The 19,382-nt window shown below is 39.6% G+C and overlaps 1 protein-coding gene across 1 annotated transcript in view; it reads left to right on the forward strand.

Annotated features, from left to right (window-relative positions):
• TMEFF1 (transmembrane protein with EGF like and two follistatin like domains 1) overlaps positions 1–19,382 on the forward strand; it is a 97,575-nt gene that overhangs the window by 66,357 nt on the left and 11,836 nt on the right. The window contains exons 7-8 of the mRNA XM_019949111.3: positions 243–308; positions 15,467–15,590. Of these exons, the coding sequence (XP_019804670.1) occupies positions 243–308; positions 15,467–15,590 (190 nt within the window). The remainder of the gene's footprint in view (positions 1–242; positions 309–15,466; positions 15,591–19,382) is intronic.

Consider the following 19,382-nt stretch of genomic DNA (forward strand, 5'->3'; position numbering starts at 1 on the left):
GATATTTGAGCTGAAGTCTGAGTGAAGTTAGACTGTTCATCACGCAGAGTGCGTTTATATCTGGGATGCCTTGAGGCTGAGATAGAAGTGGCACAATAGATCAAGAGAGTGGTAGAAAATGTGAGCAGGATAAGTGGAGAGAGTTGGGAAGGACCGGACCTGGAGCATTTGGAATGTTTAGGAGTTTCGTGGTGTGACTTAAACATCATATGTATCTTAATTTGAAAACTTTTCTCTTACAGACACAGATGACACTAGTTTGTTGGGAAAGAAAGATGATGGACTACAATATCGACCAGATGTGAAAGGTACTGAATCACAATTTCCCAAATTTTGGCCAACTACTGAAATATGGTCACTAGCTGTCCTTAGTAGTTCTATTTCCATTATAAGGATGTTTCTAACTTTGCTCTCTGTAGCAATATACAGTTGAATATTAGTAATAATACTGAAACAGTTAAGGTACCTTTCAGTTTACAGAGTACTTTCACATATGCTTTTTTTTAATTGAAATTTTTGTTTTTGTTTTTGTTTTTTTTGCGGTACGCGGGCCTCTCACTGTTGTGGCCTCTCCCGTTGCGGAGCACAGGCTCCGGACGCGCAGGCTCAGCGGCCATGGCTCATGGGCCCAGCTGCTCCACGGCATTTGGGATCTTCCCAGACCGGGCCACGAACCCATGTCCCCTGCATCGGCAGGCGGACTCTCAACCACTGTGCTACCAGGGAAGTCCTAAATGGAAATTTTTATTGAGATAATTATAGATTCACATGCAGTTGTAAGAAATTATACAGAAAGTTCTCTCATATTTGCTTGTAAAATCCTTTTTACCTCTCTAGAATCTACTGTTAACACTTACCCTCTGTGCATGGGTCTTTGAACCTTGTTCCTTCTGCCTGGAACTCTTCTTTGCCTAATATTCATCTTTCCAGTCTCACCGTAGAAGTCATTTCCTTTTGGGAACTATCCCTTGACCCTTAAATCTAGATTAGGTGCCTCTCCTGCATACTCCCCTCTCCAACCCCTTAACCTACTCTAAGTATAACTGTCTGTTCTACTCATTTGTGTCCCCCTCTAGGCTATGAGTTCTGTGAGGACAGGAGACTGTATCTCTCATGTTCACTTTGGGATTCCTAACACTTAGCAGAATGTCTGGTACTTACATGGATGCTCCACACTTGTCAAAAGAATGGATGCAGCTCAAAGAAGCTGTAGGGTTTATTTGTACAAAGTCTTACATATAGTAAAGGTCAGATTCTCAGGTCCTTTGACTGCAGGTCCAGTGCTCTTTCACTCCTCATTTTCATATTCATTATTTCATTTGGTTCTTACAACTACTCTGAGGGGTAAGGACCAGTGGGAACATTGAGGCTCAGTGAGGTTATAGCTAGTGAACCAAAGCAGGTCTCCATCTTGGGATCCTAGACCAAGGCTTCTGTATAATTGCTTTTCCACGTGTGCATCTTCTACACATTTGGTTATGCTAATGGACAATTTTTTAAAGATATGTGATCTACCTTTTATGCCTAATTTCTAAAAAATATATAAAATGAGAATAACAGGCCCTATTTCATGGAGTGTCATAAAGTTAAATGAGATAATGCGTGTCAAGTGCTTTGAATAGTATCTGACATACTCATAAGTGTGCAAGAAATGGTAGCTGTTATTTTTTTTTTTTTTTTAACATCTTTATTGGGGTATAATTACTTTACAATGGTGTGTTAGTTTCTGCTTTATAACAAAGTGAATCAGTTATACATATACATATGTTCCCATATCTCTTCCCTCTTGCGTCTCCCTCCCTCCCACCCTCCCTATCCCACCCCTCCAGGCTGTCACAGAGCACCGAGCCAATATCCCTGTGCCATGCGGCTGCTTCCCACTAGCTATCTACCTTACTACGTTTGTTAGTGTGTATATGTCCATGACTCTCTCTCGCCCCGTCACAGCTCACCCTTCCCCCTCCCCATAACCTCAAGTCCGTTCTCTAGGAGGTCTGCGTCTTTATTCCTGCCTTACCCCTAGGTTCTTCATGACTTTTTTTTTTTTTCTTAAATTCCATATATATGTGTTAGCATACTGTATTTGTCTTTTTCTTTCTGACTTACTTCACTGTGTATGACAGACTCTAGGTCTATCCACCTCATTACAAATAGCTCAATTTCGTTTCTTTTTATGGCTGAGTAATATTCCATTGTATATATGTGCCACATCTTCTTTATCCATTCATCCGATGATGGGCACTTAGGTTGCTTCCATGTCCGGGCTATTGTAAATAGAGCTGCGATGAACATTTTGGTACATGACTCTTTTTGAATTTCGGTTTTCTCAGGGTATATGCCCAGTAGTGGGATTGCTGGGTCATATGGTAGTTCTATTTGTAGTTTTTTAAGGAACCTCCATACTGTTCTCCATAGTGGCTGAACCAATTCACATTCCCACCAGCAGTGCAAGAGGGTTCCCTTTTCTCCACACCCTCTCCAGCATTTATTGTTTCTAGATTTATTGATGATGGCCATTCTGACTGGTGTGAGATGATATCTCATTGTAGTTTTGATTTGCATTTCTCTAATGATTAATGATGTTGAGCATTCTTTCATGTGTTTGTTGGCAGTCTGTATATCTTCTTTGGAGAAATGTCTATTTAGGTCTTCTGCCCATTTTTGGATTGGGTTGTTTGTTTTTTTGTTGTTGAGCTGCATGAGCTGCTTGTAAATTTTGGAGATTAATCCTTTGTCAGTTGCTTCATTTGCAAATATTTTCTCCCATTCTGAGGGTTGTCTTTTGGTCTTGTTTATGGTTTCCTTTGCTGTGCAAAAGCTTTGAAGTTTCATTAGGTCCCATTTGTTTATTTTTGTTTTTATTTCCATTACTCTAGGGGGTGGGTCAGAAAGAATCTTGCTGTGATTTATGTCATAGAGTGTTCTGCCTATGTTTTCCTCTAATAGTTTGATAGTTTCTGGCCTTATATTTAGGTTCTTTAATCCATTTTGAGCTTATTTTTGTGTATGGTGTTAGGGAGTGTTCTAATTTCATTCTTTTACATGTACCTGTCCAGTTTTCCCAGCACCATTTATTGAAGAGGCTGTCCTTTTTCCACTGTACATTCCTGCCACCTTTATCAAAGATAAGGTGTCCATATATGCATGGGTTTATCTCTGGGCTTTCTATCCTGTTCCATTGATCTATCTTTCTGTTTTTGTGCCAGTACCATACTGTCTTGATAACTGTAGCTTTGTAGTATAGTCTGAAGTCAGGGAGCCTGATTCCTCCAGTTCCTTTTTTTGTTCTCAAGATTGCTTTGGCTATTCGGGGTCTTTTGTGTTTCCATACAAATTGCGAAATTTTTTGTTCTAGTTCTGTGAAAAATGCCAATGGTAGTTTGATAGGGATTGCATTGAATCTATAGATTGCTTTGGGTAGTAGAGTCATTTTCACAATGTTGATTCTTCCAATCCAAGAACATGGTATATGTCTCCATCTATTTGTATCATCTTTAATTTCTTTCATCAGTGTCTTATAGTTTTCTGCATACAGGTCTTTTGTCTCCTTAGGTAGGTTTATTCCTAGATATTTTATTCTTTTTGTTGCAATGGTAAATGGGAGTGTTTTCTTGATTTCACTTTCAGATTTTTCATCATTAGCATATAGGAATGCCAGAGATTTCTGTGCATTAATTTTGTATCCTGCTACTTTACCAAATTCATTGATTAGCTCTAGTAGTTTTCTGGTAGCATCTTTAGGATTCTCTACGTATAGGATCATGTCATCTGCAAACAGTGACAGCTTTACTTCTTCTTTTCCGATTTGGATTCCTTTTATTTCCTTCTCTTCTCTGATTGCTGTGGCTAAAACTTCCAAAACTATGTTGAATAAGAGTGGTGAGAGTGGGCACCCTTGTCTTGTTCCTGATCTTAGTGGAAATGCTTTCAGTTTTTCACCATTGAGGATGATGTTTGCTGTGGGCTTGTCGTATATGGCCTTTATTATGTTGAGGAAAGTTCCCTCTATGCCTACTTTCTGCAGGGTTTTTATCATAAATGGGTGTTGAATTTTGTCAAAAGCTTTCTCTGCATCTATTGAGATGATCATATGGTTTTTCTCCTTCAGTTTGTTAATATGGTTTATCACATTGATAGATTTGCGTATATTGAAGAATCCTTGCATTCCTGGAACAAACCCCACCTGATCATGGTGTATGATCCTTTTAATGTGCTGTTGGATTCTGTTTGCTAGTATTTTGTTGAGGATTTTTGCATCTATGTTCATCAGTGATATTGGTCTGTAGTTTTCTTTCTTTGTGACATCCTTGCCTGGTTTTGGTATCAAGGTGATGGTGGCCTCGTAGAATGAGTTTGGGAGTGGTCCTCCCTCTGCTATATTTTGGAAGAGTTTGAGAAGGATAGGTGTTAGCTCTTCTCTAAATGTTTGATAGAATTCGCCTGTGAAGCCATCTGGTCCTGGGCTTTTCTTTGTTGGAAGATTTTTAATCACAGTTTTCAATTTCAGTGCTTGTGATTGGTCTGTTCATATTTTCTATTTCTTCCTGATTCAGTCTTGGCAGGTTGTGCATTTCTAAGAATTTGTCCATTTCTTCCAGATTGTCCATTTTATTGGCATAGAGTTGCTTGTAGTAATCTCTCATGATCTCTTTTATTTCTGCAGTGTCAGTTGTTACCTCTCCTTTTTCGTTTCTAATTCTATTGATTTGAGTCTTCTCCCTTTTTTTCTTGATAAGTCTGGCTAGTGGTTTATCTATTTTGTTTATCTTCTCAAAGAACCAGCTTTTAGTTTCATTGATCTTTGCTATGGTAGCTGTTATTATCTTTGAATAATTTGTTATTTCTGTCACTTGAATCAGTTATATCCCATGAGCCCCTGACATATCAGTTTCCTCTGTTGATACAAAGTGCTATATTTAAAATAAGAAGTCTCTGTATTCTCATAGGAGACATAATAGATCGGTGCTAGTTTTATTCTTTATACTGATAGTACATGACCAGAATAGGAAGGCTCTTTTTCAGTAGTTAGAAGCTCCTACTTAAGGCAATTTGGGGAATTGTGTATACCCAAAATACTTGTCTGCCTTTGATAAAATTACAGGGATAATTTAGTGCCTAAGCCATTTCTGAGATACTGAACATTCTTTGCACATAAGAATTTGTCTATAATGCAAATGAAATTATCATACTCAGCAGATATAATTTACTAAGTGCCTACTTTATACTGGTTATTTTACTAGGAATTATTGGTGGATAGAAAGATATCTAATACATGACATCCATCTTTAAATAGCTTGTGATACAATAAGAAATGAATATAACCTAATTCTAACAAAGTAGAAATGGGTTATTGTCATAAATGTAGTGCTGTTGAAAAGTGCAGTGAGAACTCAGAAAAGAAGAGATTACTATTTGGTGGGGGTTGGTGAAGATCTGAGAAACTCATGAAAGAGGCGGAATTTGAGCTGAACCTTGAAGGATGGTTAGGATTTGAACAGAGGTCAAAAGGGTATTTAAGGAGGATGGAAGAGCATGAGTAGAGGTATGGATGCAGACAAACATTGTGATAGAGAATGTATTGGAGAATGATAAGGAATCCGTTTTTGGCTGGAGAGTAGGGGGCTTAAGAGGCAGAAGTGGAAGGCAAGACTGGAAAAGTAGCTTGGGGCCAGATTGTGTACAGTCTTTTTTTTTTTTTTTTGGCTGAGTCCTAACCCCTGGACTGCCAGGGAATTCCCATGTGTAAAGTCTTGAATGCTGTGTTATCCTAGGGCGTTTAAACTTCATTTGTGGGCAGTGGCAAAATCATTATATATTTGAAAAAGGCAAGACAACAAAGTTAACCAGTTGAATGCATTATATCTGGCAGAAATTGTGCTTATTATGTACTTTGGACTAGAGGCAGGGAGATCAGTTAAGTAAACTCAGAAGGATCCTGCTTAGATATGGGGGATAAAGAGTTCAAGCTCAGATAACTTAGTTGATGGATTCTATTTATAGAACTAAGACTGTTGGGAGGGGAAAGGTGTTTGGGGTAAGGTAAGGGAGGAGTTGACGATGGAGGTGATTTATTTTGTAGTTTGAGTTGCTTGTGGAACTCACCCAGGTGACTTTGCTTATTAGCATAAATTTGTGAGTCAGTCGAGGTGATAACCGAAGTCATGAGAACAAGTGAGAGAGATTATAGAGCTGTATTGTCTAGTAGGGTAGCCACTGGGCACATGGCTATTTAAATTTAAATTTATTAAAATAAAATAAAATTAAAGGTTTTGTTTCTCATTTATACTAGCCATATTTCAAATGTTCAGTAGCTCCATGTGACCCGTGGCTACCATATTGGACAGCATAGAAATAGAACATATCAAGAGTTGCAGGAAAGTTCTGTTGGACAAACATTGTTATTTAGAAAGGAGAGGAGGCTAGGGACTTCCCTGATGGTCCAGTGGGTAAGACTCCATGCTTCCAATGCAGGGGCCCTGGGTGTGATCCCTGGTTAGGGAACTAGATCCTGCATGCATGCTGCAACTAAGAGTTTGCATGCAGCAACTGAGAAGTCCGCATGCTGCAACTAAGAAGTCCACATGCCGCAACTAAAGATCTCACATGCCACAACGAAGATCCCGCATGCCACAACTAAGACCCAGAGCAGCCAAAAATAAAAATAAATAAATAAATAAATATTAAAAAAAAAAAAAAAGAAGGAAAGAAAAAAGAAAGGAGAGGAGGCCAGGATGAAGCAGAAAGAGGATCCAGAGGAAAAAAATCAAGAGTGCAGTGGCACAGAAGTCAAACAGAAAGGTTGGCTAGTAGTTTAAAACGCTGCGTAAAGGACTTAGATGACAAGCATCGAATTTGAAGACAAGGGGATCATTGGTAATCTTGGACCAAGGAGTTTCTATAGAGTTGTGAAGATGAAATCCAGATTGTAAGAGTTAACACATGTGCTAGTAGTAAGGAATAAAGGTCAGAGGTAACTCTATTTTGTATGTTTACCCCATTTGCTTTTGTTTTTTTTGTTGTTGTTCTCACAAGCATTTATAGGAGCCCCTTAGTAAATATTCGTATCCCCAGTACACAACCAAGACTAGGTAAGCAGGATCTAGGAATGGAGGCTACAAAGTGAAAAGCAGGGACACAGCATCAGAAAGAAAAATTGGAAGCTAGTGCTCAGTAACAATGTTGTAAAGCTGAGCTCTTGGAGAAGGGTGCTCCCAGAATGGAGTATTGAATGTCCAGCAGGGTGGCTGAATCAGTGCCTTTCTTGGGCTGTTGGAAAACCTGTGGTAAATATTGAAATCGCAGTGTTAGAAGCTTGGTTGCAGATGTTGACGTCATAAAGGGATATGATGGCAGAGCATGAGGTGTGTGGGAGCTGGGTATGTGACATTTTAAAAACTTGATTGTAGAAAATTTCAACATGAATGAACAGGATAGTATGATGAAACCTCATGTACCCAGCCACCATCAATGGTTAAGAGCATTCTGTCTTTCTTGTTTTGCCTATATATCTCTACCCAGTGGATTATCATTATTCGTATTTTACAGGGTTTTTTTTTTGCGGTACATGGGCCTCTCACTGTTGTGGCCTCTCCTGTTGCGGAGCACAGGCTCCGGACGCGCAGGCTCAGCGGCCGTGGCTCACGGGCCCAGCCGCTCCGCGGCATGTGGGATCCTCCTGGACCAGGGCACGAACCCGCGTCCCCTGCTTCAGCAGGCGGACTCTCCAACCACTGCACCACCAGGGAAGCCCTACAGGTTTTTTTTTAGGTGTAATGTACATACACTGAAATGCACAAATGTTAGCTATCAGTTTTGACAAATGGATATACCCCATCTGCATTACACCTTATCGTAGTCTATAACGTTTCCATCCACCCAGAAAGTTCCTTTGTGGCAAATGACATTTTAATGTGGCCATTTTATCCCAAAGATGTTTTCATACAGCCTAAAATCTAACCGTATTAATACAGCTTGTTTGATATGCCCTTTTAAAAATGGTCTTGATAAATTTGCCTCATCAAAAGGTAAGCCTGAGCCAGTTGCTAAAATCACTGAAGGAAGGTGAGAGTGTGTGTTGTGGAGCGTGGTGGAGAGTCATGATGAGGATGGTTAGAAGGCTGCATAGGTGGATGGTACAGACCCCCACGGGAGGGGCCTTCGTTGGGAGATGAGAGTGGGATGCTGATCTGGAGGTGACAGGTGGTGAGCACAGCAGGGGAAGATGAAAGGAAGGGGGATGGAGGAGTAATGTAATTTTGGTATATCAGGGAGATGAAAGGAGTACTTCCTAAGCAAACAGCTGCGGAGATGGATGAGTTTATGTGCATTAGAAAAGGTGTTTCACTGGGCAGAGTAGAAAGACCAGGAAAGAAAGAGTTAGGGTTGATAAGGAAAAGAGTGGGATTTAGACATGAGAGACTAGGGGGTGTTGGAGGGTAGGTAAGAGTTTCTACCTAGGTAAATAATTCTCTGTTGGGGTCCAAGGAGAACTCGGGTTAGGGAAGGATGTGTTAGTGATGAAGCTTGGGGTGCAGGGTGGTATAGGGGAAGCAAGAAAGAGTATACTGAATTTCTTAACTGTAGGGATTTGTGGAAATAATGAGCCCTAGAGTTACCTTGGCAGCATTGATGTTGTTTCCGCCTCAGCAGTACCTTCTAGGTGCATGTCTTGGTTGTTAATAGCAAACTCCTGATGCTTTATTTGAGTGCGGCATGGATGGACCAGGACAGGTTGCCAGTGAAACATGGCTTTGCAGATAAGCCATCTGGAGCTGGGCCTTTCTTACAATATAATCACTTAGAACCATACTCCCCTTTGTATTTGAAACATTGCCGCTGGTGGCAGATTTGTTTCTGCATGCCTCTGTGGGTGGAAGGAGCCGATGGGTGACCAAGCACACTTTTTATAATTGTTCAGAGACTAACAGTTGCAGCTGTTGTTCATGGAGCCTGTCACCACTTGCCCGAGGGCATTGTTTGTTGCAGGACTGTGCCCAGTTCTTGCCGTGTGAGGCTCCATCTCTGCTGTGGTTTCTGAAACTGTGCTTTATTACATCTTTAATGCCTTTTAATCTTTCCTTTTTGAAGTTATCTAATTTACTTGGCCTAGAGAACAGGTGCTTGGACATTCCACTTATGTCCATTCCTTACCCATCTCCCAGCGTAGCTTGGTGAAGTAATAGTGTGATGGTTAAGAGCTTGTGCTCTGAAGTCAGACTTGGTCTATACTTTAAAGGACTGTGTGGCCTGATTTCTCTGAGCCTCAGTGATCACTTCTATAAAATGGGGGCAGTGATATCTACTACCTAGGATTACTTTCAGTATTAAATGCTGTGTCACTGAATTCCTTATCAATGTTATTATGGTGATTGTAAATATTTTTGTTTTCTAATTTCATTGTTAGAAGCCTGGCTGTGTTAAAAGTTCTCGCCATTGGTGAGTCTACCTGTCTATAGCATGTTTTCATGTGGTTCATGAGTGACAGTAGGGTGTTCATCCACTCAACAATTCTTAATCGGCACTGCCCTACTGTGTGCCAGGTGCTTACGCATATTTAATCCTCATCACAGCCATATATTGTCATTTTGCAGATGAAGAAGCTGAAACTGTGAGAGTTTGTGGCTCATGTAGAATGGCAGAGCAAAGATCAGAATTCAGACTTTCTGACCCTAAGCCCTGGTGCTCTTTCTCTTGTATCACAACTGTTCCAGAATTCTGCACATTAGAAAAGGTATTTCACTGGGCAGAGTAGAAAGACCAGGAAAGAAAGAGTTAGGGTTGATAAAGAAAAGAGTGGGATTTAGACACGAGAGCATAGGGGGTGTTGGAGGGTAGGTAAGAGTTTCTACCTAGGTAAATAATTCTCTGTTGGGGTCCAAGGAGACTCGGGTTAGGGAAGGATGTGTTAGTGATGAAGCTTGGGGTGCAGGGTGGTATAGGGGGAAGCAAGAAAGAGTATATTGAATTTCTTAACTGTAGGGATTTGTGGAAAAATGCCTGCTTTCTCTTGCCTACTTTCTCTAATTTTCTTCAGAATATTTAATCTGCCCTCAGCTATCACCTTGGCGAACACTGTTCTCTAGCTTTAATCTTTCTCTAAGAACTAGTTTCATACGTTCAGCTGCCTAGTGGGTCTTTGCACTTACGTTTTGTTTGAACTGCCATTGCCTGAACCTCCAGGAAACTGCCGTCTTGCCTGGAACATGATAGGTGCTTAATAAATACCTTCCGGAGGACTGGAGGTCTAAATTTGAACTCAGTTTACTACATTCTCTCTCCTGTCGTTAGGCTCACATTAGAGTCATTTTTGCAATTTTTTATTGTGGTGAAATATATATAGCAACTCGTACCATCTTAACCACTTTTAAGTGTTTTAGTTCAGTTGTACTAAATAAACTTATGCCGTGGTGCCCGCCATCACCACCATCCATCTCTAGAAGCCTTTTCATCTTGTGAAACTGGAACTATAGCCATTAAACAGCAACTCTTCATTTCCCCCCTCCCCTCAGCCCTTGTAACCACCATTCTGCTTTTTGTTTCTATGATTTTGACTACTCTGTGTACCTCACATAAGTAGAAATCATACAGTGTTTGTCTTTTTGTCACTGGCTTGTTTCAGTTAACATAATGTCCTCAGTGTTCATCCATGTTATAAACATGTCAGAATTCCCTTCCTTTTTAAGGCCGGAATAATGTTCCATTGCATGAATATACCACATTTTGTTTATCCACTCATCCATTGATGGACACTTGCGTTGCTTCCTGTTTTAGCTATTGTGAATAATGCTACTATGAATATGGGTATATAGCTATCTCTTTCAGACCGTGCATTCAGTTCTTTTCGGTATATATCCAGAAGTGGAATTGTTGGATCATAAGGTACTTCTACTTTCAATTTTTCGGGGAAGCACCATACTGTTTTCCCTGGTGGCTGTACTGCTATATATTTATTTTCACCACAGTGCTCAAGGGTTACGATTTCTCTACATCCTTGCCAATACTTGTTATTTTCTGGTTTTGGGGTAGTAGTCATCCTAATGGGTATTAAGGTGCTATCTTGTAGTTTTGACTTCCATTTGCCTAATGATTAGTGATGTTGAGCATCTTTTTGTATGTTTATTGACCAATTGTTTATCCTCTCTGAAGCAAAGTTGTCTTACACAACTCTATATTAGGAGCATCTTCAATAAGGAGGACAGTTCTGTTTTACTAAGCACTTAAATGCTAGTGAGTTGTTGTTGCAGACTATATAAAGGGTGGAACTGGGGAAGTTTGACCTTAAGAAAAAAAATTGGTAGGCAGTGGGTTAGGTGGTGAGCAGACATGGGGAAATCCACACAAAGTTAATGAGAGAGAGATTTCACTTAACATGAGGAGAATTTGATAGTATTGAATTAACTGTATTATGTTGAGTTCCTTATCTCTGGAAGTGTTTAAGTAGAAATGGGATCTCGAGGCTATAACTAAAGAAATTCCTTCATCAGACCAAATGGCCTCCAAGGACCCTTTCAGATCTGAGTTTCTGAGCTCATTTACTTTCCAAAGCATCTTCCGGCCATATTTATTTTTTTCTGTGTTTCTAATATCTATTCCAACTTCTGAGCTCAAGCTTTTCAGTGCCACAGTTTGGATTATGTAGTAACCTCCTAATTGGTCACCTGGTTTTACCTTTATCTTCCAATTAATTCTTAACAGCTTTTTGAGATATAATTTACATACTATTAAGTTCACCTGTTTAGAGAGTGCAATGCAGTGGTTTTTTTTTTTTGTATATTTGCAGAGTTGTACTAGCATCACATCATAATCTAATTTTAGATCATTTCTCATCACCCTCAAAAGAAACCTCACACCCATTAGTCACTCCTCATTGCCTCCGAATCACCAGCCCTAGGTAACCACTCTCAGTTAACTTCTTTTGTAAAACGTGGCTTTCATTGTGTTGCTTTCCAGCTAGGAGGAGTTCAGGGTCCTCCCTGTCCATATGATTAAGAAAACATTTCTCACCTGAGGTTCAGATTTTTCCGTACTCTGATTTCAGCTTATTTTCCAACTTTGACTTACACCTCTCTCCAGTCTGAATGTACTGCTCTTGCTAGGTCATTTAACTCTCGTTCTTGAGAGTGAGAACAGGTGCGTTATACCTGTCTTTCAGTTTCCACCATTCCTCTATCTAAATCTGTCTATGCTTTGAGACCTAACTTGAGTCCTACCTTTTCTATGAATCCTTTCCTGGGTTATCTTGCCTAAAATGAGTTCTCCTTTGCATGTGAACTTCCATAGCACCTAGTATTATAAAACCTTCTTTTGGTATTTTGCTGTACACTCTCATGTGGGACCCCTTCCCTTTTGTTGTTCAGCTTTTTGTGTGATTCCTAAATTGATTATAAGCTTCATAAGGGTAGGGACTGTGACCGCTTTTTCTTTATACCTTCTGCAGCTTAGCTGAGCATATGGATGTGCACAGAAATAGTATGTAAGTATAAAGGAATGAATAGTGCCGGCCCTGAGCAGGATGCTGAATTTGGACTCTGGAACAGGCACAGATTTCAAAGTCTTAATAGACGTGTCCATGTTTTATATGGCTTTGCTTTGTCTAGAGCTTGATACCACATTCTTTATTAATTCATTCAGTAAATGCTATTGGTGTCATACTTTGTCTATTAATTTCTCAAAACCCATTATTAATTTAGTTAACTTTTTCTTATTGCTATCGTGCATATGAATTCTCTGATCGCTTTCAGCTCAGCATTATTCTTGAAATTTCCTGCTGTTTCTAGGACTCTCTTATGGTAGATTAGTACATTACCACAGTCTCTATAGACCAATATGGTCTTTTTGTTATACACTTTATAGGACTTTGTTATTACAGGTTAGTACATAACCTCAGTCTCTATAATCCTATTATTATATACTTCCTGGTGTATCATACCATGAAAATATCATGTTCTGAGAAGTTGCAGGGTGGTGATAAGCACTATGGGAGACAGTTGCATTTCTCGAGTCACTTAATGGCTTGATTGCGAAGGTAGAATAGTACTTTTGGCTTGATACCATAGCAAGAAAGTACTACATGCTAGGTGTCAGGAGTTATACAGAATGAGTAATACAAGCATCTAGATTCTCAAGGAGCTCACAGTCTTATGGTAGAGACTGATTTAAAAACCTAAATAGTTATAAGACAATATCGTGAGTATTGTAGTACAGAAGTGGGTGCTAGAGTTATAGCAGCCCAAAGGAGGGATTGATTTCTTTTGCCACAACAGAATTACAGTTTGGGAGCTGGAGGAGACCCTATACGCCCTTTGAGGACAGGATATATCTTAACCGTTTTCTATCCCTGGCACCTGGCAGAGTCCCTGACATATGGAAGGTGATGAATGATGATAAATGTATAAGTAATCTATTCTGTGCTGTCCAACACGGTAGCTACTAGCCACATGTGACACTATTGAGTATTTGAAATGTGGCTAGTCGGAATTGAGATGTGCTGTGAGTGTGGAGTGCTCATCAGATTTTGAAGACCTATTTGAGAAAAAGAATGTAAACTATCAAATTTTATGTGTTGATTATATATGTTGAAATGCTATTTATTTGATATATTAGGTTAAATAAAATATATGATTAAAATTAATTTATCTATTTCTTTTTAAAATATGACTACTAGAAAATAAAAAATTATGTACATGTCTTGTATTATACTTCTGATAGACTTTGCTGATCTCATTCAACTCTCTTAGAAATGATTTGACTAAGGTTACAAAATAGCAGAGATACCCTTAAAATTGAGACTTTACGTGTTGGATTTCTCCTAGTTTAGTGCTCTTCCTAGGCATAAATTAGTATAATGTAAATATATAAAATTTGAGGTAAAATGACGTAAGTTTGGTCTTGTTAAGGATGATGTGATACTCTCTGCTGTAGTTATCATATCTTTGAGCTTAATAGTCATTAAATGTTTTTCCTTTTGTATGTAAATTTTGATCTCCAGAGAAATCTGCATGTTCAGTTCTCAGTTTTTTCACACTTGGTACTTCTATTCCCATTTCTCCCTTGCTTTTCCTCTCCCCACACTTGTATAAACAGATATACACATAGCCTCCTATTTATTCCTTCTTAATTTGTCTCCATTAACTTTCTTCAGATTATATTAACACTTTTTGTATTTTGGGGAGATAAGCCTTTGCTGTTGCATGATCTGGTACATGGAGAGCTGGTTGGTTTAGTGGTCTTGTACGTACATTAATTATCTCACATAATCCTCTCAAAACTGCATTAAGTATAGTCCTGTTGTGGTCCCGACTTTACAGTTGTGAAATCTCAGGCTTAGAGAGGGTGGTATGTTCAACGTCACACAGCTAATTATGCACAGAATCTGTAAGCTGGAACTGTACGAAATGGCAGGAAGCCTGGGAATTTTTGCTACACATGGACAGGCCTGTAAACATTGGGAACTCTGGGTCCATAGAGCTGAGGACTAAAGTATTAAGTATATGCCAGAAAAAAAAGTAAAAAAAAAATCGATTCCAGATTGTGTATGTGAATGAGTACGTGCGTATGTAACTATATGAGAGAAAGAGACAAATAAGGATAGAGAGAGAATGAATGAATGAATGAATATCATTGATTTAGAAGACTGGGTCTCCATGCCTTCATCTTTCCTGCCCTTTTCTATCTTTCCTTCCTGACTCTCTTCCCATTTCTGATAGTGGAATTACTCACCACCCTTCTTATTTTCTTCAGTTCAACACAGTTCAGTTCAAATCAGTATGCCTAAGTCCAAACAGATGTTCATTAACACGTTTACAATGGTTCTCTTTGGTTAGAGGGATTTCAGGTGATTTTAAATTTCTTTTTTATTTGTTCTCTGTATTATTTGAATTTTTTTATAGTAACATATATGAAGAAAAACTATATAAAAAGAACAGCAAAACTATTTTCATTTGGGAAAAAATCAGTATGCTGGATAGTTTTCATACCAAAATAAACCTTTTATCCTAAAATTTCAGAATCTCATACTTGTTCTCTGCCATACCAGTGTTCTTTGGCCTCAGTTTCATAGCCTCAAGGTGAATGGTTACAGTAAGTCAGCTTTCCAAAAGCCAATGCTGTATACGCCATCCCTCCGTCAGGGAAGTGAGATTTCTTTTAGAAGTAACATTTATTTTTATAGCAAAGATGTTGAAGGTTTGTTGGTTCTTTTTTTTTTTGGCAGATTGTTTTTAAACAGCAGTAGCTCACAGTGGTCACATCCTGCAAATACTTTTAAATGCTTTGAGTCTAAAGAGCCTACCTGCTGTGTTTGTGGCATAATGAGACCTTGGTTCTTGTCCAGCCTCCTATCTGATACATTTCCTTTCCAAATTACCCAGCAAGGGGTGAATTTATTTGTTGCCTTAGAACCTTTGAAAAGTCCATATTTTTCAGTTTGCTTTTCACTGTTTATTGACCTGTTTTATGTTCTTGTAAGATGCTAGTGATCAAAGGGAAGATGTTTATATTGGAAACCACATGCCTTGCCCTGAAAACCTCAATGGTTACTGCATCCATGGAAAATGTGAATTCATTTATTCTACTCAGAAGGCTTCTTGTAGGTAAGTCAGAGTACCTCCAGATCAGAGGTGAGACATTTTTTCCATCATTGGTCACTGCTCTATAGAAGGCAATGAAATGTGGATTAAAAATATTACTAAAAGGTAGTATTTATTTACAATTGAGTTAAAAAATAAATTAGCAGCATCATTTGGAAAAAACTGGCAAGTAATATGCAAAAACAAAAACAAATGTTCTCTTAGGGTTTTGAGATGGACTTAACATTTTTAATATTATGCTATGTATTTTTTAATATAAAAATATGCCATAAACCAACATTATTCTGTTTTTTAAGCAGTCTATCACAGAGTGGTTTGAGGGACTAGAGAATGTGTTAAGAACCGAGGACATGTAACTCAAATAATTTATAGTAAAATAGATTTCTAAAAATGATGTAGAATGTGTGATATGAGAGATCAGGGGTGATATGAGAGATTATGGAAACAGAGAATCTGTGTCCATGCGACTTGTTGAAACTCAGCAGCAAGTTAGAAATAGAGCTGAGACAAAACTAGGTCTCAAATTTCCTGATACTCAACCTGATGATCTTTGTGCTTTTTGCTCTTCTGTGTCTGTACTGATAACACTTCTTGCCGCTGCTTCTGGGAGCTTGTCCTCCACCTCAGGATGGTCTAGTGGGCCAGGCAATGTTTCCAGACTGGGGGAGATTGCTCTCATTCTGCTCACTCCTGCCCCCCTGCAGTTTGGCCAGTGAATCTCTCTCTCAAGAAGTAAAAGAAAGCTGTGTGAAACCAGGTCTCCTGGTTCCTCTATTCCTTTAGCTCCATTCTCCTGACTCTTTACCCCCCTGCCCCACTCTCCTCCTACTTAAAAAATAAAACAAAACACTATAAACTGTTTTAATGGTTACTAAGAATTCTTTGTTAAACTTTCTGCTTCTTCCTGATTGAAAGGTTTTCTTGTCTTTGAAGGAGCTAGCACCAGCCTCCCCCCCACCCCACCTCTTTTCCTGAACATTGAAAAAAATACAGCCATGCTGTGGTACATATATGCAGTGGAATATTACTCAGCCATAAAAAGAAATGAAATTGAGTTATTTGTAGTGAGGTGGATGGACCTAGAGTCTGTCATACAGAGTGAAGTAAGTCAGAAAGAGAAAAACAAATACCGTATGCTAGCACATATATATGGAATCTAAGGGGGAAAAAATGGTTCTGATGAACCTAGGGGCAGGACAGGAATAAAGATGCAGACATAGAGAATGGACTTGAGGACACGGGGAGGGGGAAGGGGAAGCTGGGACGAAGTGAGAGAGTAGTATTGACATATATACACTACCAAACGTAAAATAACTAGCTAGTGGGAAGCAGCCGCATAGCACAGGGAGATGAGCTCGGTGATTTGTGACCACCTAGGGGGGTGGGATAGGGAGGGTGGGAGGGAGGGAGACACAAGAGGGAAGAGATACGGGAACATACGTAATAACTGATTCACTTTGTTATAAAGCAGAAACTAACACACCATTGTAAAGCAATTATACTCCAATAAAGATGTTAAAAAAAATATAGCCATGCAAGGGAGAACAGGCCAGTTTTAAAATAAAATCATACAGTGGATTCCTCATACTTGTCTCACAGTGACATACATACCTTGAAAGAAGATCAGATCGTGTTGTCCTCTTAGGATAGAGTGTCTTTTAAGATACCTAACATTGAGGGATGAGAGAGGATGATGTCCTGATAATGAAATGATACCAGGTCACTTTGTAGTATTTTACTCATTGACAGTAAGAAGACTGAATGGGGGCTTCCCTGGTGGTGCAGTGGTTGGGGATCCGCCTGCCAATACAGGGGACATGGGTTCAAGCCCTGGTCCGGGAGGATCCTACATGCCGCAGAACAACTAAGCCCGTGCACCACAACTACTGAAGCCTGCACGCCTATAGCCCGTGCTCTGCAGCAAGAGAAGCCACCGCAGTGAGAAGCCCGTGCACTGCGGCAAAGAGTGGTCCCCGCTCGCCGCAACTAGAGGAAGTCCCGTGCGCAGCAACGAAGACCCAACGCAGCCAAAATAAAAATAAATAAATAAATAAAATAAAATAAAAAAACAAAAACAGAAAAGAGAACTGAAGAATAGACCAAATTTGTTTAAAAAAAAACAAGAAGACTGAATGGTTTAGTAGTTAAAGGCTTTGGAATCAGGTATATCGGATTGGCCAGTTTTTGGCTATGCCCTTTGGAAGTTACTTAAAATTTCTAAGCCTCATTTTCCTTATTTGTAAAAAAATAATAATGGTACTTGTTTCCTAGTGTGGTTAAAATTAAATGAGCTAGTGTATGCAGAGTGCTGAGCACAGTGCCTGTTACACAATGTGTGTTTAAGAAATAGCAATTGATGTTATTAGACTGTACACACCATTAGGTTTGGGACTCTGCTCTGCCAACCACTCTCTCCCTAGTGCCTAGTAGCATAAGGCCACTTCCAGTAGCTACTCAGTAAATAGTTTTTGAATGACATGTGATCATGGCCAACTTTTCCCTCTTCTTCAGACCAGAGGTGTTTCTTAAATGCTACAGAATCTCTTTCTGCATTCTTGTAACTCCAAAAAGCAGGTGATCTTTTTTTTTTTTTGTCTAAGCATTTATAGTGTCCACAAGAACCAGGCCATAGTATCACGTGCATTTCCACTGGTAGGTGTATGTGTTTGAGTAGCAGGAAACAGGCAGAGATGAACACCCTTTAGGCACAGTCCTATTATTAGGTTAAAATCTTTTAGCATTGTCCCATCATTAGTTTGTTTATTTATTGCCTATTTGGTACCAAATCCTACCTGACACTGGGGTCTCAAATTCAAATATGACATGGATCTAGCCTTCAAAAAAACATACAGTCTGGTGGCAGCGACTGACAAATAATACACAATTAAAATATAATATGAAAAATGCTATCATACGTAGATATGCATGAGGTGATTTGGGACTTCAAAAAAGCACTTCAACCTGAAGGGGGCATGGAGGACATTGCAGGAGGAGGGACAAGTCTTACAGGGACATTTGTGCCAACCCAGGAGGTTGTCCTCTGTCTTAAAGGCAGTGAGAAGCCATTTAAGGATTTAAATAAGAACGATGTGGTCAGATCTGAAAGCCACCCTGGTGGCTTGGTGAAAAATGGATTAGAAGACTGAATGTTAGGAGACTCTGTATGAGTGAACAGTGAGAGCCTGAACCAAGTAAAGAAGTTGTAGTAGGAATGAGATGAGGAGATAAGTTGCAGAGAGAAAATAGGTGGCTGAATCCATAGGTTTTGGTGACCAGTTGGGTATGAAGATGGGAATGTGGGAGTTGGTGGAGGGTCATGGGAAGGAAGAATCAAGAGTCTCCCTGGTTTCTGGCTGATGCAGAATTGAGTGGGGAAGGAGAATGGGGGCAGGAGGTTTGCGGGGACATGATGTACTGAGCTTAGTAATGCTTGTTCTCAGGTGTCTGTGGGCTATCCTCTTACCTAGTAGGCTACTGGGTATCTGTGGTTTTGGAACTCATGAGACAGATGCACATTGAAGGTGTGTTTGGGAATCATTCCATCTCTAGCGTATCCCTTCTAATTCCTACTCAGCAGTCCTTCCACCCCACTGGGCCTCCAAGTAATTGATCTCTCACCCTGCATGTCCTCATCGCCTCCTTACTCAGCTTAACTCGTGGTCAATCCTTGCAGTCCGTCTCTTGCTTCATCATATACTCACTTGACAAAACTATAATCCAGGTTCATTCCAGCTTCCCGCCTGCTGTATACCTACACTCACCAGACTGACTGGTCTCACTGACCTTTATACTCAG

The sequence above is a fragment of the Tursiops truncatus genome, chromosome 6, assembly GCF_011762595.2.
Source record: "Tursiops truncatus isolate mTurTru1 chromosome 6, mTurTru1.mat.Y, whole genome shotgun sequence".
Classification (NCBI taxonomy): domain Eukaryota; kingdom Metazoa; phylum Chordata; class Mammalia; order Artiodactyla; family Delphinidae; genus Tursiops; species Tursiops truncatus.